Source organism: Anomaloglossus baeobatrachus, chromosome 2, assembly GCF_048569485.1.
Source record: "Anomaloglossus baeobatrachus isolate aAnoBae1 chromosome 2, aAnoBae1.hap1, whole genome shotgun sequence".
NCBI lineage: Eukaryota > Metazoa > Chordata > Amphibia > Anura > Aromobatidae > Anomaloglossus > Anomaloglossus baeobatrachus.
Window position 1 is genome coordinate 43,135,172 of NC_134354.1, and position 26,709 is coordinate 43,161,880.

Here is a 26,709-nt window from a genome sequence, read left to right on the forward strand (position 1 = left end):
CTGAGCACCTGAGCATGGTAGTGCCCGCTCATCACTAGTTATAAGTACTGAGCACCTGAGCATGGTAGTGCCCGCTCATCACTAGTTATAAGTACTGAGCACCTGAGCATGGTAGTGCCCGCTCATCACTAGTTACCAGTACTGAGCACCCGAGCATGGTAGTGCCCGCTCATCACTAGTTATAAGTACTGAGCACCTGAGCATGGTAGTGCTCGCTCATCACTAGTTATAAGTACTGAGCACCTGAGCATGGTAGTGCCCGCTCATCACTAGTTATAAGTACTGAGCACCTGAGCATGGTAGTGCCCGCTCATCACTAGTTATAAGTACTGAGCACCTGAGCATGGTAGTGCCCGCTCATCACTAGTTATGAGTACTGAGCACCTGAGCATGGTAGTGCTCGCTCATCACTAGTTACTAGTACTGAGCACCTGAGCATGGTAGTGCCCGCTCATCACTAGTTATAAGTACTGAGCTCCCAAGCATGGTAGTGCCCGCTCATCACTAGTTATAAGTACTGAGCTCCCAAGCATGGTAGTGCCCGCTCATCACTAGTTATAAGTACTGAGCACCTGAGCATGGTAGTGCTCGCTCATCACTAGTTATAAGTACTGAGCACCTGAGCATGGTAGTGCCCGCTCATCACTAGTTACAAGTACTGAGCTCCCAAGCATGGTAGTGCCCGCTCATCACTAGTTATAAGTACTGAGCACCTGAGCATGGTAGTGCTCGCTCATCACTAGTTATAAGTACTGAGCACCCGAGCATGGTAGTGCCCGCTCATCACTAGTTACGAGTACTGAGCACCCGAGCATGGTAGTGCCCGCTCATCACTAGTTACGAGTACTGAGCACCAGAGCATGGTAGTGCCCGCTCATCACTAGTTACGAGTACCGAGCACCCGAGCATTGTAGTGCTCGCTCATCACTAGTTATGAGTACTGAGCACCTGAGCATGGTAGTGCTCGCTCATCACTAGTTATGAGTACTGAGCACCTGAGCATGGTAGTGCCCGCTCATCACTAGTTACGAGTACTGAGCACCCGAGCATGGTAGTGCCCGCTCATCACTAGTTACGAGTACTGAGCACCCGAGCATGGTAGTGCCCGCTCATCACTAGTTACGAGTACTGAGCACCAGAGCATGGTAGTGCCCGCTCATCACTAGTTACGAGTACCGAGCACCCGAGCATTGTAGTGCTCGCTCATCACTAGTTATGAGTACTGAGCACCTGAGCATGGTAGTGCTCGCTCATCACTAGTTACGAGTACTGAGCACCTGAGCATGGTAGTGCTCGCTCATCACTAGTTACTAGTACTGAGCACCTGAGCATGGTAGTGCTAGCTCATCACTAGTTACTAGTACTGAGCACCTGAGCATGGTAGTGCTCGCTCATCACTAGTTACCAGTACTGAGCACCTGAGCATGGTAGTGCTCGCTCATCACTAGTTACTAGTACTGAGCACCTGAGCATGGTAGTGCTCGCTCATCACTAGTTACTAGTACTGAGCACCTGAGCATGGTAGTGCCCGCTCATCACTAGTTATAAGTACTGAGCTCCCAAGCATGGTAGTGCCCGCTCATCACTAGTTATAAGTACTGAGCACCTGAGCATGGTAGTGCTCGCTCATCACTAGTTATAAGTACTGAGCACCTGAGCATGGTAGTGCCCGCTCATCACTAGTTATAAGTACTGAGCACCTGAGCATGGTAGTGCTCGCTCATCACTAGTTATAAGTACTGAGCACCCGAGCATGGTAGTGCCCGCTCATCACTAGTTACGAGTACTGAGCACCCGAGCATGGTAGTGCCCGCTCATCACTAGTTACGAGTACTGAGCACCAGAGCATGGTAGTGCCCACTCATCACTAGTTACGAGTACTGAGCACCTGAGCATGGTAGTGCCCGCTCATCACTAGTTACAAGTACCGAGCACCTGAGCATGGTAGTGCCCGCTCATCACTAGTTACCAGTACAGAGCACCCGAGCATGGTAGTGCCCGCTCATCACTAGTTACCAGTACTGAGCACCCGAGCACGGTAGTGCCCGCTCATCACTAGTTACCAGTACAGAGCACCCGAGCATGGTAGTGCCCGCTCATCACTAGTTACAAGTACCGAGCACCTGAGCATGGTAGTGCCCGCTCATCACTAGTTACCAGTACTGAGCACCCGAGCATGGTAGTGCCCACTCATCACTAGTTACCAGTACTGAGCATGGTAGTGCTCTCTCATCACTAGTTACGAGTACTGCGCCCCCGAGCATGGTAGTGCCCACTCATCACTAGTTACGAGTACTGAGCACCCGAGCATGGTAGTGCCCGCTCATCACTAGTTACCAGTACTGAGCACCCGAGCATAGTACTGCCCGCTCATCACTAGTTACCAGTACTGAGCACCTGAACATGGTAGTGCCCGCTCATCACTAGTTACCAGTACAGAGCCCCTGAGCATGGTAGTGCTTGCTCATCACTAGTTACGAGTACTGAGCACCCGAGCATGGTAGTGCCCGCTCATCACTAGTTACCAGTACTGAGCACCCGAGCATGGTAGTGCCCGCTCATCACTAGTTACAAGTACAGAGCACCCGAGCATGGTAGTGCCCGCTCATCACTAGTTACGAGTACTGAGCACCTGAGCATGGTAGTGCTCGCTCATCACTAGTTATAAGTACTGAGCACCCGAGCATGGTAGTGCCCGCTCATCACTAGTTACCAGTACTGAGCACCTGAGCATGGTAGTGCTCTCTCATCACTAGTTACGAGTACTGAGCACCCGAGCATGGTAGTGCCCGCTCATCACTAGTTACGAGTACTGAGCATTTGAGCATGGTAGTGCCCGCTCATCACTAGTTACGAGTACTGAGCATTTGAGCATGGTAGTGCCCGCTCATCACTAGTTACGAGTACTGAGCACCCGAGCATGGAAGTGCCCGCTCATCACTAGTTACCAGTACAGAGCACCCGAGCATGGTAGTGCCCGCTCATCACTAGTTACCAGTACTGATCACCTGAGCATGGTAGTGCTCTCATCACTAGTTACGAGTACTGAGCACCCGAGCATGGAAGTGCCCGCTCATCACTCGTCATTAGGTGATTTGCCAATATGTAAGTTTATTGTCTATGGATGCATTCATGTGCCTTCTGTTCTATCTTCTCCAGACGGGGACTTTCCTTGAAGCGTTTCTTTGAGTGAATTATGCAGGGTGGACCAAGCAAAAGTGCACAGACATCAGTGTTTACTTTTCAGTTGCTGTTCATTGTAAATAATGTTGGTTGCCTTGGTAATTTTTTTTTCATTTTTTTTAAGGGCACATATATAATCAGTGACTCCAACTTCAGCTGCTTTGTCTATTGGAGTGTAAGGCCCTGTGCGCACTGGAAAACGGAATTTTCTTAAGAAAATTCCGCAGGGTCTGAAAGATTACCGCATCCGCGGTAAAAAACCGTGGCAAACCGCACCCGAAAACCGCATGCGGTTTGCTGCGGTTTTACCGCGGTATTGTTCGCGGTATTGCCGTGCTTTTGCCGCATGCGGGTTGGTACATGTGCTTTAATGCATTCAATGCAATAAAGCACATTGAAAGAAAAAAAAAAAGTAATTTCCTTCTGAGATATATAGAAGACAGATAAATAGATAAATAGACAGAAGAATAGATAGAAGGATAGAGGGATAGATAGAGTCCCTGTAAGCACACGGTAATGTGTTGTTCACATTACCGGCCGTGGGAAATGCCCTGTGGTTACCTCTCTGCTGTCTCGTTGCGAAGCTGCATTCAGCAGTGTCAGTCGCGGCTGGATGCAAGCATCGCAGGACGTGGATTACGCCGGAGCTGTGTGTTTCGGGGGGGAAGTTAATAAAGGGTTGAACCAGGGGCTCTTTTGTGTTTTATTTAAAATAAAGGATTTTTCGGTGTGTGTGTGTTTTTTCACTTTACTTTCGGGTTAATCATGAAAGCTGTCTCATAGACGCTGCCATGATCAAGCCTGGACTTAGTCGCGGCGATCCGCCGCCATTAACTCCTTATATTACCCTGATTGCCACCGCATCACGGCAACAGGAAGAGACGGGGACACTCCGGTACTGCTGCATAATGATGCGACAGTCCCGGGACAGCTGCGGGCTGATATTCTCGGCTGCGGGAGGGAGGGGGGCATTAACTCTGCCCCTCGCCCTCCCCAGCCTGAGAATACCGGGCCGCCGCTGTGTGCTTACCTCGGCTGGATGGTAAAAACACGGCGGAGCCCATGTGTTTTTTTTTTTTTTTTCTATATGTCCGTTTGCTTTCTATGTGTATTCTATATGTCTGTGTGTGAGTATGTCTGTGTCTGTAATGTGTGTGTGTTTACTCTCTGCTCCGCTTCCTCTTCCTGTCATAATGACATCACTTCCCTGCAAACCGCAGGCAGCGATAAACATTATGTCCCGAAACCGCGAAATACCGGAGGGAATAACGCATGAAAACGCAATGAACCGCACAGAATTTGCTGCCTGCATTATTCCCTGTGGGATTTCACGATTACATGGCAGTCAATGGAGTGAAATCCCGCAGCGACGTGCGGAAAAGAAGTGACATTAAATTGTTTTTGCTGCGGGAATCCCACAGCAAAACATGCAGCTGTCAAAATTCGCATAGTGCGCACAGCATTTTTTTTCCCCATAGGTTTTGCTGGTGATTTACTGCAGAGATGTTATGAACATAACATGCAGCGAAACATGCAGCAAAACCGCAGGAAATCCGCGGCAAAAAACGGCAAGTGCGCACAGGGCCTAATGTGGTCTAAAATCTCATCTCTGGAATATGTTATAAATTTTATGTATCCTTATAGATACTTTCAAATCTTTACAAAGGTGGCCAATGTATGTAAAGCGCTGTGGAATTAATAGCGCTATATAAGTGAATAAATATAATAATGATAATAATAATAATATCGGGGACACTTTTGTATAACCTCTCCCTCTCCCCATATTCGACAATCATTTGTCACCTCAATACTATAGTATATGTAAGGGGGCTATGAATCACTATGGGCAAAGGGTGACCTAATCAACAGTCCTACAGAAAGCTATCATGGGGAATATATACTAATACTTATAATTATACTAGAAACAGGCCTGATGGTATCGCATCGGGATTCTGGTGTAATGAATCTGTCTAGGCTTAGTGGTGTGACAGGAGCAGTGGACATGTGTCACACTGTTTGCACTTTCCAATATATCTGTTGTATGTCATCCCTCCGCATTTGTGTATTGTATGTGTTGCATCATTTGACGTCTTTCACCCCTGTGCACTGTCTCTTCCTTGTTGTGTGCTGTATATTGGTATCTGGTGTTGTGTTTCTTGAGCTGTGTTCACTATGTGGTGTCTCCCCTGTGTGCTGTGTGTGTGTTTACACTATATAGTCTCTTGTAAGCTGTTGTTACTATAATTGGAGATGGTACATTTGTTTTGTGTAGTAAATAGAAATGTTGTTATATTCTATGTATTAGGTATATTGATGTAAATATATTATTTATGTATGTACAGGTAAACTATGTATATCTGTATCTATGTCTCCTCAATCTATATATGTCTATATATCTATCATCTATGCTTATCATATTAAGAAATTACCGTATATATCTATGTATTTAGCTGTGATGTATAAATGTGCTAATAATATATAATATAAAGTATATAATATGTATCAGATATCTATGTATAATACATGTATAAAATATGCAATTTTTTAAGGCATACATCTAGGTATGTATGAGTATATATCTATGTAGCGATGTCTATATCCATATGGATTAGAGCCGGAAGAGGAGATATGGTGAGCAGCCGTCCTGCCCATTTCTTCAGCTGTTCACAAAAAACCCAGCCCAGTGAAAAGACCAATAAGGCTATGTGCGCACGTTGCGTAATTGCATGCGTACTGCATCCCCAGCATAATCTATGAAGATTATACAGGAGACGTGCGCACGTGGCGTATTAGAGCGCAGCGCTTCGGCTGCTGCCCGAAGCGCGCGTTCTACGAAGTGACATGTCACTTCTTTCCTGCGCTTTGCCTGCATCCCCTGCCCTGTCTATGGGAGGGGTTGCAGTCAGAGTGCATGGAATCGGCTTTTTTTTTTTCATTACGGACTGTTTCTGCAGCAATTTGAAGCGCACGTGTGCTGTTCAAATCGCTGCAGAAATTTCTGCAGGGACAAACGCTGCGTGCGCACATAGCCTAAGTCTCTCAGGATCTTTGACACTGTAGTTAGAAACGTGGGTTTCCATCACCAACTGTTTCAAAGTCTATGATACATATCTCCCCTGTGATGACCTTAAATGTTTATACATAGGTATATATGTACCGTATTTTTCGGATTATAAGACGCATTTTTCCTCACAAAACTTTGGGAGGAAAATGAAGGGTGAGTCTTAAAATCCGAATGTATCTTACCGGGGGGTTGTGCAGAGGGGTCAAAGGAGGCAGGGAGATGCTCCGAGCAGTGCACTGTGCTGCCGCTGCTGCTGGTCTGTGCGACGCAGTTCTGTGCATCGGACAGCGCTGCTCTGTTCTGTGTGGAGCCGCTCCGTTCTGCTCTGTGCACGACTGCACCGTTCTGCTCGGCTGCTCTGTGCACAACTTCTCTGTTCTGCCTGGCTCCTCTGTTCTGCTCGGCGCTCTGCTCCTCTGTTCTGCTCGACGCTCTGCTCCTCTGTTCTGCTCGACGCTCTGCTCCTCTGTTCTGCTCGGCGCTCTGCTCCTCTGTTCTGCTCGGCGCTCTGCTCCTCTGTTCTGCTCGGCGCTCTGCTCCTCTGTTCTGCTCGGCGCTCTGCTCCTCTGTTGTGCTCGACGCTCGGCACTCGCTGCTCCATCACCAGCCCCGCACAGAGCAGAGCGGCATCACCAGCCCCGCACAGAGCAGAGCGGCATCACCAGCCCCGCACAGAGCAGAGCGGCATCGCCGGCCCCGCACAGAGCAGCGCGGCATCGCCGGCCCCGCACAGAGCAGCACCCGCAGTGAGTATTTGAGCCCCCTCTGTACTACTTGCAGTACTCCAGTACCGCCCCTGCCTCCTGTGACCCCCGCTCTGCTGCTTCCCCCTCTCCCTGGTAAGACACCACCAGATTATAAAACGGACCCCATATTTTTTTTCCCTCCAAATTTGGGGTGCGTCTTATAATCAGGTGCATCTTATAAAACGAAAAATAAGGTGTATATATAATATGTGTGTGTGTATTTTGCACAAAATGAATGGTGAAAAATATGTTATCTATGTACAGGGTGGTCCAAAAGTAGGTGGACAGTATGTGTAATAGGGTTATCAAACATGGTGTAAAGTGAAACTGACTCAGTTGCCCTTAGCAACAAATCAGATTCCACTTTTCATTTTTCACAGACTCTTTGGAAAATGAAAAGTGGAATCTGATTGGTTGCTAAGGGCAACTGAGTCAGTTTCACTTTACACCATGTTTGATAACCCTATTACACATACTGTCCACCTACTTTTGAACCACCCTGTGTATCATATAGCAATGTGTATATTCTGATATGTATCTACGTATGTATATACAGTTAGGTCCAGAAATATTTGGACAGTGACACAAGTTTTGTTATTTTAGCTGTTTACAAAAACATGTTCAGAAATACAATTATATATATAATATGGGCTGAAAGTGCCCACTCCCAGCTGCAATATGAGAGTTTTCACATCCAAATCGGAGAAAGGGTTTAGGAATCATAGCTCGGTAATGCATAGCCTCCTCTTTTTCAAGGGACCAAAAGTAATTGGACAAGGGACTCTAAGGGCTGCAATTAACTCTGAAGGCGTCTCCCTCGTTAACCTGTAATCAATGAAGTAGTTAAAAGGTCTGGGGTTGATTACAGGTGTGTGGTTTTGCATTTGGAAGCTGTTGCTGTGACCAGACAACATGCGGTCTAAGGAACTCTCAATTGAGGTGAAGCAGAACATCCTGAGGCTGAAAAAAAAGAAAAAAATCCATCAGAGAGAGAGCAGACATGCTTGGAGTAGCAAAATCAACAGTCGGGTACATTCTGAGAAAAAAGGAATTGACTGGCGAGCTTGGGAACTCAAAAAGGCCTGGGCGTCCACGGATGACAACAGTGGTGGATGATCGCCGCATACTTTCTTTGGTGAAGAAGAACCCTTTCACAACATCAACTGAAGTCCAGAACACTCTGTGAAGTAGGTGTATCTGTCTCTAAGTCAACAGTAAAGAGAAGACTCCATGAAAGTAAATACAAAGGGTTCACATCTAGATGCAAACCATTCATCAATTCCAAAAATAGACAGGCCAGAGTTAAATTTGCTGAAAAACACCTCATGAAGCCAGCTCAGTTCTGGAAAAGTATTCTATGGACAGATGAGACAAAGATCAACCTGTACCAGAATGATGGGAAGAAAAAAGACTGGAGAAGAAAGGGAACGGCACATGATCCAAGGCACACCACATCCTCTGTAAAACATGTTGGAGGCAACGTGATGGCATGGGCATGCATGGCTTTCAATGGCACTGGGTCACTTGTGTTTATTGATGACATAACAGCAGACAAGAGTAGCTGGATGAATTCTGAAGTGTACCGGGATATACTTTCAGCCCAGATTCAGCCAAATGCCGCAAAGTTGATCGGACGGCGCTTCATAGTACAGATGGACAATGACCCCAAGCATACAGCCAAAGCTACCCAGGAGTTCATCAGTGCAAAAAAGTGGAACATTCTGCAATGGCCAAGTCAATCACCAGATCTTAACCCAATTGAGCATGCATTTCACTTGCTCAAATCCAGACTTAAGACGGAAAGACCCACAAACCAGCAAGACCTGAAGGCTGCGGCTGTAAAGGCCTGGCAAAGCATTAAGAAGGAGGAGACCCAGCGTTTGGTGATGTCCATGGGTTCCAGACTTAAGGCAGTGATTGCCTCCAAAGGATTCGCAACACAATATAGAAAATAAAAATATTTTGTTTGGGTTTGGTTTATTTGTCCAATTACTTTTGACCTCCTAAAATGTGGAGTGTTTGTAAAGAAATGTGACAATTCCTACAATTTCTATCAGATATTTTTGTTCAAACCTTCAAATTAAACGTCACAATCTGCACTTGAATTCTGTTGTAGAGGTTTCATTTCAAATCCAATGTGGTGGCATGCAGAGCCCAACTCGCGAAAATTGTGTCACTGTCCAAATATTTCTGGACCTAACTGTATATGCATAGATACAGTATGTATCTATTATGTATCTAGAGATATGTATGTATCTAAGGCATATCAATGTATTTAAAAAAAGTAAATCACTATTGATGTGATATGATACTACCGGTATGTACATATTATTGAGATGACTAAAGAAATTAATATAAAACATATTTATAAACTACATTTTTAGCGAACACTTTATCACTACCATGTAACAACTGTCCTTGTAGTGGTGTATCTAAAACTTTCACTTTGACATGGGAGCGTTGCTTGACGCAACATACAGTATGGCTGCCCATGGCCAAAGGCTGGTTGAGGTAGATAAATACCCACTCGATGTAGAGTCTGTCCTTGTGCCTTGTTAATTGTCATTGCTGGCTTAACAGGAAACTGTCGTCTTCGTAGTTTGAATGGTTACCCAGTTACTGCGGCTGCGCAACTGACAGTGCCGCAGTGCGTTGTGAGATACGGTTGTGTGCCGCCCCCATATCAGCAGCCAGGCTGCTCGGATCCGGATCCGCGGTGGCTCAAGGGGCGTCCGGACCCGGGGGTCGTGCGTCCACTCAAATGAAGGGGGGTATTTACAGGGGATTGTGTTAGAGTTCGTGACGCCACCCGTGGTATGTGGTAATGTGGAGTACCACCGCTGCAGTTGGGAGTACCCGGGGGCGAAGTAGTGGGGCGGTCAGGTGTTACACTAATATATATATAATATATATATATTTGCATGTTTAAGGAGACATATACTAACATGTATAATGGCGCCATCATGCTGCTTGTGTTCTGTATTATACTTATGTTTGTGTGTTTGTTTTTCGTCTCCAGATCTTCTTGCACCATCCAATGTCCACATAGATTCCTACAACTTGCAGCACACGGTGAGGTGGGACGCTGCGCCGGTGGAAGATCCGCAGCTCCCGCTAATGTACCGTGTGGAATGTGTCCTGTAAGTAATACTGATCTATTTATACTCTGCACATACACAGTATAGCGGTATGGATATTGTGTAACCTATACCACAAGAGATGGTCACGACGTATGGAACGATCACTGCCCCATTTAAGGAAGGACGATGCCAGTGATTGTATAGCAGACTGATGACTACCAGCGCTTATTCCGATCACTTCTAAAGGGTGGGGGCTTCATCTGTTCTGCTGATGTAGATGGGCAAATCTCCCACATTCCCCCCCAATCCCTATTTATATTAACTTTTCTAACTTAGTATTAACTGATCATATAGTGCTGTAATATATCTGGGGGTGTAGAGTGTCTAGCATTGATACCTGCTGTATACCACCAATTAGGGTACATATGGGTTTATATCTCATACCCCTGGAGATCGTAGTTTAGTGGTTAACACTTTAAGGATTGTTACCATAAATATCTGCTGGATGCATGTCCCAGTGATGGCATACACATCTATCTTGAGAATGGGGCCCATCACTCGCCACCTGGAATGGAGAGGTGCACTTTTGATTTTATAGGGTTTTTTTTGTTAAGATATTACTTTAGTTAGTTAGACAGTATGAAAATAAGCAAGTTTGCAATTGACTTGCTTTTTCTATCTTCTAATATTCTCCTGCTGTGAGAGCTTTTATCTTACATGATGCACATCTGGTCTCCATAGAGCTTGGCAACAGAGCTTGCACAGTAGTTACATTCTTGTAGAGGCATTAACTCCTGACATCCCAGCCAGCACATTGATTTTCTATAGAGCAGTTAGCTGCTCCCCTTCCTTTCCTCTACCTCTCCGCTTCTGATCGAGCTACTGGGAACAGTCCTGTAGAATCACAATTAACTGGTACCCAGCATAAGCCGTTTCCAGAGCACTTCTATTAATCACAGCTCTCACTTTCCTGAACCGTGTGCTTGTTCAAAGTTACTGTTATCTCTGTATACAAATATAGCAATAACAGTGCAGGCTCAGAACAAACTCTGACAGACCATTAATGGGTTGTAGCAGAACAGAGCTCGTGACTGGAACCGTCAATCAAGGAGGAGTGGCCACACCCCAAATGACCAGGATGTAAGGAGAATAAGAGCTGTCGGCTGCTTAAAACACAACTTGAGCATGTCCCTTTAAGAGAGAGCTTCTCGTGCATAGATACTTTCCCATTCTGTTACTATTTATACGGCTTGAAGCTATAGAGAATTCCACATATACATTCCAGAACCTAAAATATATGCTAATAAGGAATCTGTGAGCAGTTTTTTTTGCTATGTAATGTGAGAGCACCATGATGTAGGGGAAAATACCCTGATTCCAGTGATGTCACTTACTAGACTGTGTTGCTGTTTCAATAAAATCAGTGTTTTATTAGCAGGAGATTATCACTACAAGACTGCCTGCTTCATGCCTCATAGTCCTCCTGCTCTGTGAAACCAACCACCCCACCACTGATTAACAGTATTTTGTGAATCTACAGTGGACACAGCTGCCAATCAGTGGTGTGGGCGGAGTTATACAGGGCTCAGCATTCTCAGCTCTGCTACATCTACAGCAAAGAAACACTGATTAAATCAAAATGACAGAAAGCAGCCCAGTAAATGAAACATTGCTGGAATCAGTGTCTCAGCCCCTACATCATGCTGCTCTCAGATTACAAAGCAAAAACCTGGTGACAGATTCCTTTTAAGCTAATCATAAATCTCCCCTTTATATTAGACATCCACTTTTTCCACCGGAGCATACAGACCTCCTGTAAACACTGATTCTTGTACTAAACCTTATAAATATTTATACTGGAGGGGGTGTGAAAGAGTTGGACAGATCGATTCCTGAGACTCCAGTCTGTTGTCACTTTTCAGAAGCTCTGACAGTCTCCTACCTATAGGCTATGTGCGCACATTGCGTAATTGCATGCAGTTACGCTGCGATCTGCACCGCAGCGTAACTGCATGCGTCCTGCGTCCCCAGCACAGTCTATGGAGATTTCGCAGGAGCCGTGCTCACGTGGCGTATTAGAGCGCAGCGCTTCGACTGCTGGCAGAAGCGCGCGTTCTAAGAAGTGACATGTCACTTCTTTCGTGCACTCTGCATGAAGTCCCTGCTCTGTCTATGGCAGGGGCTGGGAGGGGCTACATGCAGAGCGCATGAAATCGGCTTTTGTTTCTTCAGCGATTTGAAGCGCACGTGTGCTGTTTAAATTGCTGCAGAAATTTCTGCAGGGCCAGTACGCAACGTGCGCACATAGCCTTAGGTATCCCCCGCGCAGATTTTATTTAGCCAGGCTGCAATGTTATTAACTAAACATGGGACAGCCCATATGATGATGCCATGTCTTTGGAAGCTTCTGATTTCTGGTTTATTGGCAACATCTGAGTTAATTAGAGACACACCTGTGGATTTATTTTAATGCACACCTGAAACACACTGCTTCTTTGTGTAGCATCATGGGAAAGTCAAAAGAAATCAGCCAAGATCTCAGGAATTGTGGACTTGCACAAGTCTGGATCATACTTGGGTGCAATTTCCAGATACCTGAAGGTGCCTCATTCATCTGTACAAACAATTACACGCAAGTACAATGAAGATGGAATATCCAGCCATCATACCTCTGAGGAAGGAGATGGGTTCTGTGTACTAGAAATGAATGTGCTTTGGTCAGACATGTGCATATCAACCCAAGAACAAAAGCAAAAGACCTTGTGAAGATGCTGGCGGAAGCTGGTAAGATTGTGACATTATCCACAGTGAAACGAGTACTGTATGAACATGTAGGCTACTCTGCCAGGGAGAAGCCATTACTCCAAAAGGAACATAAAAAAGCCAGATTAATGTTTGCAAATGTGCACAGGAACAAAGACCTTAATTTTTATAGACATGTCCTGTCGTCTGACGAAACTAACATTGAACTGTTTGGCCATAATGACCATGGTTATGTTTGGAGGAAAAAAGGAGAAGCTTTGAAGCCTAAGAACATCATCCCAACTGTGAAACACGGGGGTGGCAGCATAATGTTGTGGGTATGTTTTGCTGCAGGAGGGACTGGTGCACTTCACAAAATAGATGGCATCATGAGGAAAGAAGATTATGTGGCAATACTGAAGAACATCTCAAGACATCAGCCAGGAACTTAAAGCTTGGACAGAAATGGGTCAATGACCTGAAGCTACTGCCAAACTGGTTACAAAGTGGCTTAAGAATAATAAAGTCAAAGTTTTGGAGTGGCCATCACAAAGCCCTGATCTCAGACCTATTGAAAATTTATGGGCAAAGCTGAAAAAGCCGGAGCTAGCGGCGACCTACAAACATGGCTCAGCTACACCAGTTCTGTCAGGAGGAATGGGCCCAAATTCTTACAAATTATTGTGAGAAGCTTTTGGAAGGATCCAAAACATTTCACTCAAGTCATACAGTGTAAGGGCACTAAAGAAATGGAGGGAAGCTTCTGACTTTGCAGAACGTAATAAAAATGCCTTAAAACATTCTCTCTCTCATTATTCCGGCATTTGGTAAATATAAATAATTTTTCTTCCTAATTGACCTAAAACGGGAAAGGTTTATCTTTTGATTTCATGTCAGATAGTGAGAAAAACCTGCAGATGTGTCTTTATAGAGAGCGGAGGGAAAAACCTGCAGATGTGTCTTTATAGAGAGCAAAGGGAAAAACCTGCAGATGTGTCTTTATAGAGAGTGGAGGGAAAAACCTGCAGATGTGTCTTTATAGAGAGCGGAGGGAAAAACCTGCAGATGTGTCTGTATAGAGAACGGAGGGAAAAATCTGCAGATGTGTCTGTATAGAGAACGGAGGGAAAAACCTGCAGATGTGTCTGTATAGAGAGCAGAGGGGGAAACCTGCAGATGTCTTTATAGAGAGGGAGGGAAAAACCTGCAGATGTGTCTTTATAGAGAGCGGACAGAAAATTCTTGTTTCAACTTTATGTAGTAGATAATTCCATATTATGTTGTTTAATCCTTCGGTCCGCTCTTCTCTTCCTTCCGTCCCTGTTGCATTGCAGCTTTTGTGAAATTCGGCCATCATCGTATATAACACGTGCCCTGTGTCTATATTTTTCAGGTTCAATGAGATTCGTGTGGTCTGTGAGAACATCACGGAGACGCATTGCGACTTCACTGACGAAGTAGAACCTTTTTGGAGGGGTAAATACAGAGTACGGGCTGAGGTGGGCGAGTGGCGGTCTGCGTGGGCCGAAGCTCCGGGTGAATTTCAGGCCAGTATACACAGTGAGTGCACGCCATAATCTGACTTTCCACATATTAGATGGAGGGTTGTGTTCTGAATAATGGAATATTCGGCTCGATTATATTAAATTTGGGATATAAATGGCGTTTTCTGCGTTGGTTAACCCCTTTTTGTCCGCTGGATCCCAATCTGACAATCTGATTATGGGATTTGCTGTTCCTGCAGCGCCTCCACAGGGACAATGAAATATTACACCTTCTTCTTTCAGTTCTTTCCACTGCGCGATTTCCTTTGTAGCTTGTCCACTCATTGGAGCAGCAAAGGTTCCCAGATCTAAAAGGGTATTTTAAAAGATTTTCATACGGTTACTTCAAGGACATCACCCTGATTTATTGATTTGTATATTACACTTATTATTTATTTTTATAATAATAATTAATTTTATAATTGTATTTAATATGTTGGTGCTATATAAATTATTATTTGTTTATTGTTATAAAAAATATTATTTGTTATAAAAATTATCAATTATAAAAAATATTATTATTTGTTATAAAAATTATTTATTATAAAAATTTATAATTTATGGTTATAAAAATTACAATTATTTATGGTTATAAAAATTATTTATTGTTATAAAATTATTTATTGTTACAAAAATTATTTATTGTTATAAAAATTATTATTATGCTTTGGCTTCTTCGAGTACGGTTTTCCATTTTTACTGTAATATGTCTTCTTCTGCATTGCAGCAAAAATTGGTCCCGTAAGGTCCCTGGTCGTGGAGTCCCATGCAAATGCTGTGACGATACGTTTTTTACCTCCAGTTTCACCGGTTCCAGACAATTTTATATTAAAATACAGGCTGTATTACTGGAAGGAAGACTCGGAGGATACGGTGTGTAGATTTGGACTCTTAAAGAGCACCAACCACCAGGATTTTGCAATATAAACTAAAGGCAGTGCCATGCAGGCAGTAAGATTCTGAATCCAGCCATACCTGTCAGGCCTAAAACACACGTCCGCAAAAAAAACGTCCGTATGACACGGTCCGTTTTTCGGGTCCGTGTTCCGTATTTTTTGGGCGTTTCTCCGGTACGTATGGCATCCGTGTGATGGCGTATGCGAGCCGTGTGTACGTGTAAAATGTCCGTGTTTGTGTGTAAAATGCCCGTGTATGTGTACGTGGAATGTCCGTGTGGAATGTCCGTTCGTGTGTTGCACGATGTCGTTGATACATGTCGGCTGACAGCAGACAGAGTTGCGCGATGAGAATGAACTCGGGTGAACTTCACCCGACTTCATTGTCATGCCGCGGCTCTGTCTGTGTGCCGCGTACTGATTAGCGGTCACCTGTGAAGGATTTACCAGTGACCGCTAATCCCCCGAGTGACTGAAGTGAGCAGCCCTCTCTCATACTTACCGCTCCCTGATCACCAGCGCGACGAGGAACAGCTGTGCAGAGAATACGCGGCAACAATTACTTTGAATATGCCGGCCACTCATTAATCAATCTCGTATTCCCTGCTTTCCCTACCCACAGACGCCTGTGATTGGTTGCAGTCAGACACGCCCCCCACGCTGAGTGACAGCTGTCTCACTGCACCCAATCACAGCAGCCGGTGGGCGTGTCTATACTGTGCAGTAAAATAAATAATTAAAAAAAACGGCGTGCGGTCCCCCCCAATTGTAATACCAGCCAGATAAAGCCATACGGCTGAATGCTGGTATTCTCAGGATGGGGAGCCCCACGTTCTGGGGAGCCCCCCAGCCTAACAATATCAGTCAGCAGCCGCCCAGAATTGCCGCATACATTATATGCGACAGTTCTGGGACTGTACCCGGCTCTTCCCGATTTGCCCTGGTGCGTTGGCAAATCAGGGTAATAAGGAGTTTTTGGCAGCCCATAGCTGCCAATAAGTCCTAGATTAATCATGTCAGGCGTCTCCCCGAGATACCTTCCATGATTAATCTGTAAATTACAGTAAATAGCAGAGCTGGATGCGACGCTGGACCATCCTGGATTACGCCGGACATGGAGGGCTTTTTCGGGCTTATTAAATTGGTGAACAAGGCAATTTGTTAGTGGTTTTTTTTCTAATAACGGATTGTTCGGGTGTGTGTGTTTATTTACTGTAATTTACAGATTAATCATGGAAGGTATCTCGGGGAGACGCCTGACATGATTAATCTAGGACTTATTGGCAGCTATGGGCTGCCAAAAATCCTTATTACCCCGATTTGCCAACGCACCAGGGCAAATCGGGAAGAGCCGGGTACAGTCCCAGAACTGTCACATATAATGTATGCGGCAATTCTGGGCGGCTGCAGGCTGATATTGTTAGGCTGGGGGGCTCCCCATAACGTGGGGCTCCCCATCCTGAGAATACCAGCCTTCAGCCGTATGGCTTTATCTGGCTGGTATTAAAATGGGGGGGACTGCACGCCGTTTTTTTTATTTATTTATTTTACTGCACAGTATAGACACGCCCACCGGCTGCTGTGATTGGGTGCAGTGAGACAGCTGTCACTCAGCGTGGGGGGCGTGTCTGACTGCAACCAATCACAGGCATCTGTGGGTGGGGAAAGCAGGGAATACGAGATTGATTAATGAGCGGCAGGCATATTCAAAGTAATTGTTGCCGCGTATTCTCTGCACAGCTGTTCCTCGCCGCGCTGGTGATCGGGGAGCGGTATGAGCCGGGGGAAGAAAAAAAAACGAGCGCCAATGTAAGTATGACTGAGAACAGCAGAAAAAAAGGTAAGTATACTGAATTTAATTTAAAAAAAACAAAAGAAAAGATCGCTAGTGTAAAAACACACATGCACGAAACGTGCTGAACACGGACATACTCCATGTGCGGTACGTGCAGGCACGGACCCATGGACTAAAGCGGGTCCGTGCCTGCGTGCTGCCGGCCAAAAACGGACATGTCATCCATGTAGAAAAGCGCACACACGTACTTATCACACGGACACACGTTCCATGTGATTTTACGTGTGTGTGCCATCTACCATTGATTAACATGGGTCTCTGTGTCTACGTGTCTCCGGTACGTGCAAATACGTACCGCACACGTACAAATTACACGGATGTGTGTTGCGGGTCTCATACAAAGATCGGATTCTTGGTTGCAGAAATATCTTCAATCAAAGTTGCAGAAATGCCCTGCACTTTGACAGGTGCAACGGGGGCGGGGCTTTGTGGGTTGGGTCCTTGGCATCTATTCCTCCTCCAGTGTCCTCTATGATGTGCCCCCTTTTTTTAATTTGTGCCGCGCTGCTATTGCTGTTGTTGGTGGCGCGTGCATATTGACACAGTGATTCTGTCTTCATTAAAATGGTGCCGGAGTCCGCGCCACAAAGCCCCGCCCCCGTTGTATCTGCCAATCAAAGTGCAGGGCATTTCTGCAACTTTTATTAAAAATATTTCTGCAACTCAGAATTTGATTTTTCTACAACAGGTATGCCTGGATTCAGCATCTTACTGCCTGCATGGCACTGCCTTTACCTCATATAGCAAAATCCTGCTGGTTGGTTCCCTCTAAATAAGTGTTTAACACCAGAGTATTAGTGATTATGCATAGGAAGGTTTTATATTGACCAATCTGAATGTTTAAAATGTTATTCCCAAGATATTAATTTATCCTCTCTCTATATGAAAAGTGATAACTTTCTGACCGTGGAAACCGCTCATGATCCTGAGATTGGGGTCTGCACAGCCACCTCTTGAATGATGCATTTTCCTGACATCTGGTGTGTTGTGTTTTTTGTTTTTTTTTTTTTTTATTTACCGTATTTTTTAGATTATAAGACGCACTTTTCCTTCCAAAAATTTGGGAGGAAAATGAGGGGTGTGTCTTAAAATCTGAATGTAGCTTACTGAGGTGTGGTGAAGACGGGTCAAAGGAGACAGGGGTAATGATATGTAGTGTGCTGCCGGCGCTGCTCTGTGCAGCACTGTTCTGTGCGTCAGACGGTGCAGCTCTGCTATGTGCAGCGGGGCTCGGCTTTGTGCAGGGCTGGTGACGTGGCTCTGCTCTGTGCGGAGCTACTTTGATCTGATCTGATTTGCGTGTGGCTGCACTGTGCGGCAGGCGATCATTCTGAAGATGTCGGCGGTCAGAGCTTCAAATAGTGGCGCCTAGAGTCAGCGTGTGCGCAGATGGAGCTCTCATCTGCGCATGCGCCGACTCCGGCCCTCATTATTTGAAGCTCTCACCGCCCCCCTCCACACAGAGCAGAGCCGCACCACATAGAGCAGGCCCGGCACGGAGCAGAGCCGCGTCGCCAGGCACGGAGCAGAGCCGCGTTGCCAGGCCCGGCCCGGAGCAGAGCCGCGTTGCCCGGAGCAGAGCCGCTTCGCTAGGCCCGGCACGGAGCAGCGCCAGCAGTGAGTATCTGGGTCCACCTCTGTACCACTCTAAGCATCGCAGTACTCCAATAATACCGCCTCTGCCTCCTGTGACCCTCGCACCGCTGCTGCCCCTGCTCCCTGGAAAGACACCACCGGATTATAAAACGGACCCCTTTTTTTTGCTTTTTTTTTTTTTTTTTTTGCCCTCCAAATCTGGGGTGCGTCTTTTAATCTGGTGCGTCTCATAAAATGAAAAATATGGTAATTGTATATATTAATAGTGAGCGGCTTCCAAGCAGTTAATACAGTCGAAAGGTGTCCAAAAAGACAGAACGTATGCACTGCAAGTGGTGTGTGTGTGTGTGTGTGTGTGTGTGTAATAAATAAATATATATATATATATATATATATATATATATATATATATATATATATATATATAGCAGTCGGACCCCAACAATCAGCAAATTATCACTTCTCCTAATAACTTGTCAAATTTGAAATAACCTTTTCACTACAAGACCCAAAGCAAAATGTATATTCTTCCAATAGAAGCATGTAAAGGAGGTAACTATGTGTATATCCTATTTTGAGGAGTTACTATATAGTGCACAAGTGCCAGTAACGCAGAATATGAATCCATTGAAATCCATGTTGGAAGGTGCAGTGTCCGTAGTTATCCTTTCTGTTAGTCTCCATTTCTGTGTCTGGTCGCTGTTGTTAGGATATATCATGTGTGTTGCAGATGGAGCTCCCTTTAACAGTGTCAACGCACTTCGGCCTGAAGGACCTGGAGGAGCTGACGGTGTACTGTGTGCAAGTGGAAGCTTCCACTAATTTAATAGAAGGTGAAAAGAGTGATCCCAAATGTGCCAAGACGTTGAGGAGAGGTAATTCATCCTATATCACACTGTAGCGTCAGTGTCTCTGCAGAGACATCGACTTACTCTTTGCCGCCCTGGCCACGTTGCGTCTTCTCCTGCACTTCCCTGGCCATCCACGTGTGATGCTGCCTTGTTCCCCTCCCGGGCCTTGTACATGCTGCACAGGGTTCCTGGAGTGAACCTAAGACGCGCGTGCACACACTGGCCCTCCTCTCAAAGGGCCAGCGTGCCATTGCCAGGAAATATCTCTCAGCCTATGGCTGAGAGGCACAGTATATTTAAGGCATCCTCCCTTTAGGGAAGGTGTCTGTGCAACACATTGTTAGTCAGGCTACCAGTCTGTCTGGCTAGTTGTCAGGTCCCGTTATCCCTTTGTCCGTCACTCTTTACCTGCCTATCCCTGCTGTGCCCACCATTCCTGTCCATACCCGCCTGCCTCAGTCAACCCACCTATACCTGAGTCCTTCTCCTGTCCTGGGGGTTACCTTCCACAGTCCCGGTCACTGCCCTGGGAGTGGTGCCTAACATCCGCCTCATGGTGAGTGCATAGTGAAGCGTCTCCCTCTAAAAGTTAAGCCTGGGTCCCCTCCAGTGGGTCCACTAACCCCGCTTGCTATCCTTACACCGGCAGGGAGCGTTACTCACACGTTATATCATGGAAGCTCCATATTTCCTGATTGCAGCAGAATTTGCTGTTTTGATTGCACATATCTGTAGCAGGGTGCAGTACGACGCATGTGGGTTTTGACAACAACATCCAGACAAATTTAGAGTGGAGAAATGAGCTTGTTGCAGAAATTCTTCAGATTTTTACCGGGGATTACAAAAATTGCATATACCCAGGGGTGTACATATAAATCTAGGGGTCCTAATTGGGTGCCACCATAGCCCCGACTGCCATTAGACACCCCATGATGTTCCAGTGATCCCATTGCTATGGCAGTGACAGAAGGCCCCTCTAACTTCTTAGATATGTGTCCGTTGCTCACCATAGCATCTAAGAAGTGATCAGAGCTGGGTCCAGTCGTAGCAGTTACTGGCAGGTGTCTGCTGTGTGACACAGCTCGCATCCACCAGGTATGGAGCAGGCTCAGCACCTGAAACCGCTCCATACAAATCCTCCTGTCTCCTGCTGTACTTCTATGGCGGCTGATGAGAGAGGTGGGCTGATCGCAGGCCCCAGTGGATCATTATATCCTGGAGCGTTCCTTTATGCTATTGAATGGATGCATTGCCCCAGATGATATAAAGAAAGGATTTCTCTAATCTTTTTATTTTTTCACATTATTCAGAATACACTGGACAGGAGCTGGCTGTGATTGTCACCTGTATTACCTTGGTCTGCATGATCTGCTCCATCGTCGGATATGTGATCTATAGATACAACGCACTTCTTAAGCATTTTCTGTATCCTCCTTTCAGGTTGCCAAATCATATACAGGAGGTAAGTGCTGACAATTTCTACCTGGCACCGATTATTATCTGTTATGTCTGTGTATAGGGCAAACTGTGCTTTTCTGATAAATGCTAACATTTTGGATGCTTGTGGCCACCACTAGGTGGAGCTACCTGCATACAGCATAGTTGCGTCACAATTAGGTTTTTGCCACAACTTGTAAGCAGTGTGTCCAACCCATACCTTTTAAAGAGTTATTCACTTCTTAAAGAAGTTGTCCAGGACTCGTAAATTGATGAGGAAAGTTATTGACATCAGCTCGGTATGGGTCAGACACCCGGCACCTCCACGATCAGTTGTGTGTAGCTTCCAATGCATCCGGGTGTACAAATTGCAGGATAACACAGCTGTGCACGGCGTAAAGTGTCACTTCTCGAGTACTGCAGCTCAGCTACCATTTACTTTAATAGGATCTTAGCCACAGTGCCTTTTATAAAAGTCCTTTACAAACCCTATAAGATTTCATGGCAGAGCCACAAGACCATCGCCTATTGGGAGAAAGGGGTTCATTGACCCCATCTGCCAGTCGACAGCTGCCACTTTCTTCATGGATTGGTCCATCAGAAGTGGGATCGTTATCGTTAATAATAATAATAATATAATAATAATAATTTTATTCATTTATATAGCGCTATTAATTCCACAGCGCTTTACATACCTTGGTAACACTGTCCCCATTGGGGCTCACAATCTAGAGTCCCTATCTGTATGTCTTTGGAGTGTGGGAGGAAACCGGAGTACCCGGAGGAAACCCACGTAAACACGGGAAGAACATACAAATTCCTCCAGATGGTGTCCTTGGTGGGATTTGAACCCAGGACCCCAGCGCTGCAAGACCGCAGTGCCAACCACTGAGCCACCACAAGACTGCAGTGCTAACCACTGAGCCACCACAAGACTGCAGTGCTAACCACTGAGCCACCACAAGACTGCAGTGCTAACCACTGAGCCACCACAAGACTGCAGTGCTAACCACTGAGCCACCACAAGACTGCAGTGCTAACCACTGAGCCACCGTGGCGCCCATGGAAAGTCTTGAGTCTCTCCTCTGACATCCCCTCTACAGACTATTGGCTTCACCCCTGAGGAATAGCTAGATTCTTCTATGGCAGAATTATTTATTGGCCCCCACCCCTCTGCTATGGTTTTGGTGACCCCTTATAAACCTGAGGTGTGATCTGCATAAAGTTATTACTAGGGCAGAGACCCCCCAACGTTACAGGCCCTTCAATGGAGGGGGCCTTACAATTGGTCCCTTTAGCAGTGCAAGCACTTTGGTTAATGCAAAGTCCCATTCTCTCCACAGAGTATTGTTGTCTGTATTCTGAACCCCTTTTACAATGGTCCTGGCAGAGTGGCTTATTGGCACCCCTTCCCGCATCTATGGCCCTGCTATGACCCCTTAGTCATCCACAGTAATATGATCTGCATGCTGTAATTACTAGTCCAGAGTCCACTAACCTATATACTAAATGTGGAGACACGAGGGTCAGGGGTGCCCTCATACGCTGGTCTGACTGTACTTAGGAAGCCTACACGGACCAGGGCTCATCCCACAAATCCCCGTACTCCTTCCCTGTGGGAAGAACACTACTGAGAAAGCACAAGGAGAGGTTACCACGCTCCAGTAAGAGTTCCCATCAGACAACAGTATATAGTTCATTCCCAGCAAGTACACAAGATGGTGCAAGTGACAGTTTCACCATGGATTAGAACCTCTGTGACTTTAATTAATCCAGGGCCATTACCCCAGCCAGCCACACCCCACTTTTGACGGGCGCCCACTGAGGAGAGGAGATAGTGGCAAACCTAGGTAGTCGATCAAGCACAGTGAGGTATGTGGCCAGGTGATCGTATTGTCCCAACCTGGGTTCTCCAAACGAATTTGTGAACACAGTGTTGGGTAGTGGATCAGTTCTATAATCCACCAGCTGGAACCATGGTCCCTAGGCTGAAGTTCTGTAGAATTACCAAAGATGGGAGCTGAGGGATATAAAAAATAAAAGGGCCCTGCTCCTATTTCAGGGCATTGTGTCCCACAGGATTGGGGGGGGAGGGGGATGATCATGGCTGTCCCCTCATTCTTCAATTGTCCTCTAGATGACTCAGACTTGTACACCGCAGGGGGCTGATGCAATCAACAATCAGCAGTCATTCCACAAGTTGGCATACAAAAAAGGGCACCTGATAGTCCAACATGAAACAATGGCCCTTGACTCACCAAACAATGGAACAATAAGTCTGGCATAATTTAAGTATAGTTCACCCCCACACAAGTTGTCCTTATTGACTCTGAGTCGTCACAGTAAACATCTTGAGTGTTAATGTATATAACTTTGTGTTTTTCAGTTCCTAGAGTGTCCTCCAGAGCAATCCGATGAGGCAGCATTTTGTGCCAGTCATAATGAAGAACATCACATCGATATTATAGAAATCACATACTTGACAGAGGATAATCAGATGAGTGATGAGCCAAGCCTGGTGCACGCTGAGAAAACCTGAAGAAGTTCTGACTAAACATTAACATGACTTACAACGCGTTTTCAGAACAGATGAGGCCTGTGCAGATGCCACGTCACGTGAAGGGAGCAAACATATCTGGGACTTATACCATGTAAACGCTCAGGACAAGTGTTAGACAGTCTACGCCTGGACTTCACCTGACTCATAGACAAGACTCCTGGCACAGATAGCGACATGGTTATAGCTATCAGATACCCAGGAGAATATGTAGGGCGCTTATTGTTTTTTGGAATAATTCAGGGTATTGCATGAAGACAAATCATTATATCCTGATGCCTAGATATTGAGGGCCATCTTTTGTTTTATAGAATGGTCCTTTATTCAGTGGCTTACGGTTTCTGATAGACTTGCGAGTATGACAGTGTTTGCACATTTATGGAGACTCCTGCACCTTCCATGTGATAGAATGGCTTGTGTTAGAAGAGAGGACTCTTGGATGGTGTGGGACAGGCAGAAAAGAAAGAATTTTGGTGACATCTGGTGGAGTCTGAGTCCACTCTTGGGCCACTAGTAGGATGGAGCAGGGTCATCAGCCATCACTTGCTCAAGGATTGAGTTGAGGGTCTTGTAGTGGCTGACAGTGGATTCAAAGTATAACATAAGATGCCCCTTTTGCATACTAAATACTAAAAGTGGCCGTACACCTCCAATAACGGTTATTCCTATGGCTATATCATGTCTGAGTGTGCATGTGTTCTGCAGAGAGAAAGGGGGTAAATCATTGGCAGACAATTCTGGTAGTGACTTTTTCCCTGTAAAAACAAAATGATTGGGCATGTTGAAATCCAATATGTCCTACCATTTCTTCCCCAACATCTGCTGTGTTATGGCACTCCTATAAACCTCAGGCGGTCCACCTAAAAGTATTAGGTCTCATCACTGTTTACACATGGGCGTGTAGTGTAGATAGTCAAACAGATAGCGGTCTGTTCTTGCCTTCTGGTAGGCTCCTCAACGATAGCCCCTGTCTTAAATAGATGCAAATGTAGGAGGTCTATGCTCACCACTAGGAGAGCCATCATGGTGGGAAAAGTAGGAGGTTGTGTCTATGCTCACCACTAGGAGAGCCATCATGGTGGAAACATAGGAGGTCGTGCCTATGCTCACCACTACGAGAGCCATCATGCTTGAAAAGTAGGAGGTTGCGTCTATGCTCACCACTAGGAGAGCCATCATGGTGGGAAAAGTAGGAGGTTGTGTCTATGCTCACCACTAGGAGAGCCATCATGATGGAAAAGTAGGAGGTTGTGTCTATGCTCACCACTAGGAGAACCATCATGGTGGAAAAGTAGAAGGTCGTGTCTATGCTCACCACTTGGAGAGCCATCATGGTGGAAATGTAGGAGGTCGTGCCTGTGCTCACCACTAGGAGAGCCATCATGATGGAAAAGTAGGAGGTCGCGTCTGTGCTCACCACTAGGAGAGCCATCATGATGGAAACGTAGGAGGTCGTGCCTGTGCTCACCACTAGGAGAGCCATCATGATGGAAAAGTAGGAGGTCGTGTCTATGCTCACCACTAGGAGAGCCATCATGGTGGAAAACTAGGAGATTGTGTCTATGCTCACCACTAGGAGAGCCATCATGGTAGACTTTGCTCCTTGATTGCACCTAGGACCATTACACTTTATTAAATCTCAGTGTGTCATTTGTGATCTAGGGCATAGCTAAAGTGTGGCGTTATCCCGTTAACCTGTTGGTTTACAGAGACTCCTGTAAGACTTCCTTGGATTTTGTGGTTAATGCCAAAAACCTCTGGATATTGGACCATCTGCAATGTTACAGAATCGTATGTTCAGCAGACATATGCACTTGATGTAGCAGAGCATTCAGTAAGAGGCCACTTCACCCGTCAAAGGCCACTTCAACTTTGATTAGCTTAAGGAGTAGGGGAACTTGACCCATGTGTCTTCAGTACATTGGACATGACATATTGGCCTGCTGAGGTTCTTTCATATAGGTCATGGTTTCGTTCAGCAGGTCAAGTGGTACGTAGAGGATAAGGGGGCTTTTATTTTATGCCATTTCAACCACTAATTCATTTATGTTAGGGTAAATGTCTCATTTAATGAGGGAATTTCTAATCCAAAGTAGCTGTGATTAACTAGTTTCCGGAGCTTGAGGCTCCACTGTGATGATTTTGGTGACCTCCTCGTCTGTGGGTTCACTACGCTCTTACTGTATGCCAAAACAGGCCAGTATGGATGGAGTATGTGAAGTATGAATGGTCTGGAAAAATTGAAAAATAGCATTACTGTGTTTAAATAAGGGGCATGGGGTAGGAAGAGCATATTGGTCTCCTGTGGCCCCAGGATGGTGCCACTGTACTGTTGTGGCCCTGGGAAGATGCCACGGTGATGTGGTGGCCCAGGGAGTATTCAATGGTGATGCGGCCACGGGAGGATTTCTCTGGGAAAATGCCACGGAGCTGCTGCAGCCCTTGGAGTAATCATCGGTGGTGCTACTGGCATTGGAGGATACCACGGTGCTGTTGCTGTTCTGTAGAGGTGCCATAGTGCTGCTGTGGCCCCAGGAAGATGCCACGTTGCTGCTGCGTCTCTGGGAAGATGCCACGGAGTTGCTGCTGCGTCTCTGGGAAGATGCCACGGAGTTGCTGCAGCTCTGAGAAGATGCCACAGTGTTGCTGTGGCCTCAGGGAGTCGCTTTGGTGCTGCTGCATCTCTGGAAAGATGTTACGGTGCTGCTGTAAAACTGCTGAATCTTTTTGTCTTCAATCGTTTTCTGTACATTGATGGGAATTGCTTCCTATAAGACTGTGGGGTACCTAAAATTTACAGTATTGTGCTAATCCTATTTTTTTTTTTGACAGCCAAATCATGTGTAACTTGGACTTAATTATGTATTAATAAAATGACAGACGTGCACTATTCATAAATAAAAAGGTTTTGATACCATGGCCTGTCATTACTTGGAAAAATGTAGTAAGGAAATGGCGTAAGGCGGCGTCACACGCTACGATTTATCTGACGATATGTCGTCGGGTCACAGATTCAGTGACGCACATCCGGCATCGTTAGCGACGTCGTTGCGTGTGACACCTACGTGCGACTCCGAACGATCGCAAATAGGTTGAAAATCGTTGACACGTCGTTCAGTTTCAAAATATTGTTCATCGTTTGGAACGTATTGGTACGT

The 26,709-nt window shown here is 45.7% G+C and overlaps 1 protein-coding gene across 1 annotated transcript in view; it reads left to right on the forward strand.

Annotated features, from left to right (window-relative positions):
• Positions 1-26,449, forward strand: part of IFNGR2 (interferon gamma receptor 2) — a 37,691-nt gene extending 11,242 nt beyond the window's left edge. The window contains exons 2-7 of the mRNA XM_075335016.1: positions 10,013-10,133; positions 14,209-14,375; positions 15,087-15,232; positions 19,437-19,581; positions 20,868-21,019; positions 23,381-26,449. Of these exons, the coding sequence (XP_075191131.1) occupies positions 10,013-10,133; positions 14,209-14,375; positions 15,087-15,232; positions 19,437-19,581; positions 20,868-21,019; positions 23,381-23,533 (884 nt within the window). The 3' untranslated portion in view covers positions 23,534-26,449. The remainder of the gene's footprint in view (positions 1-10,012; positions 10,134-14,208; positions 14,376-15,086; positions 15,233-19,436; positions 19,582-20,867; positions 21,020-23,380) is intronic.
• The last annotated feature ends 260 nt before the right edge of the window (positions 26,450-26,709 follow it).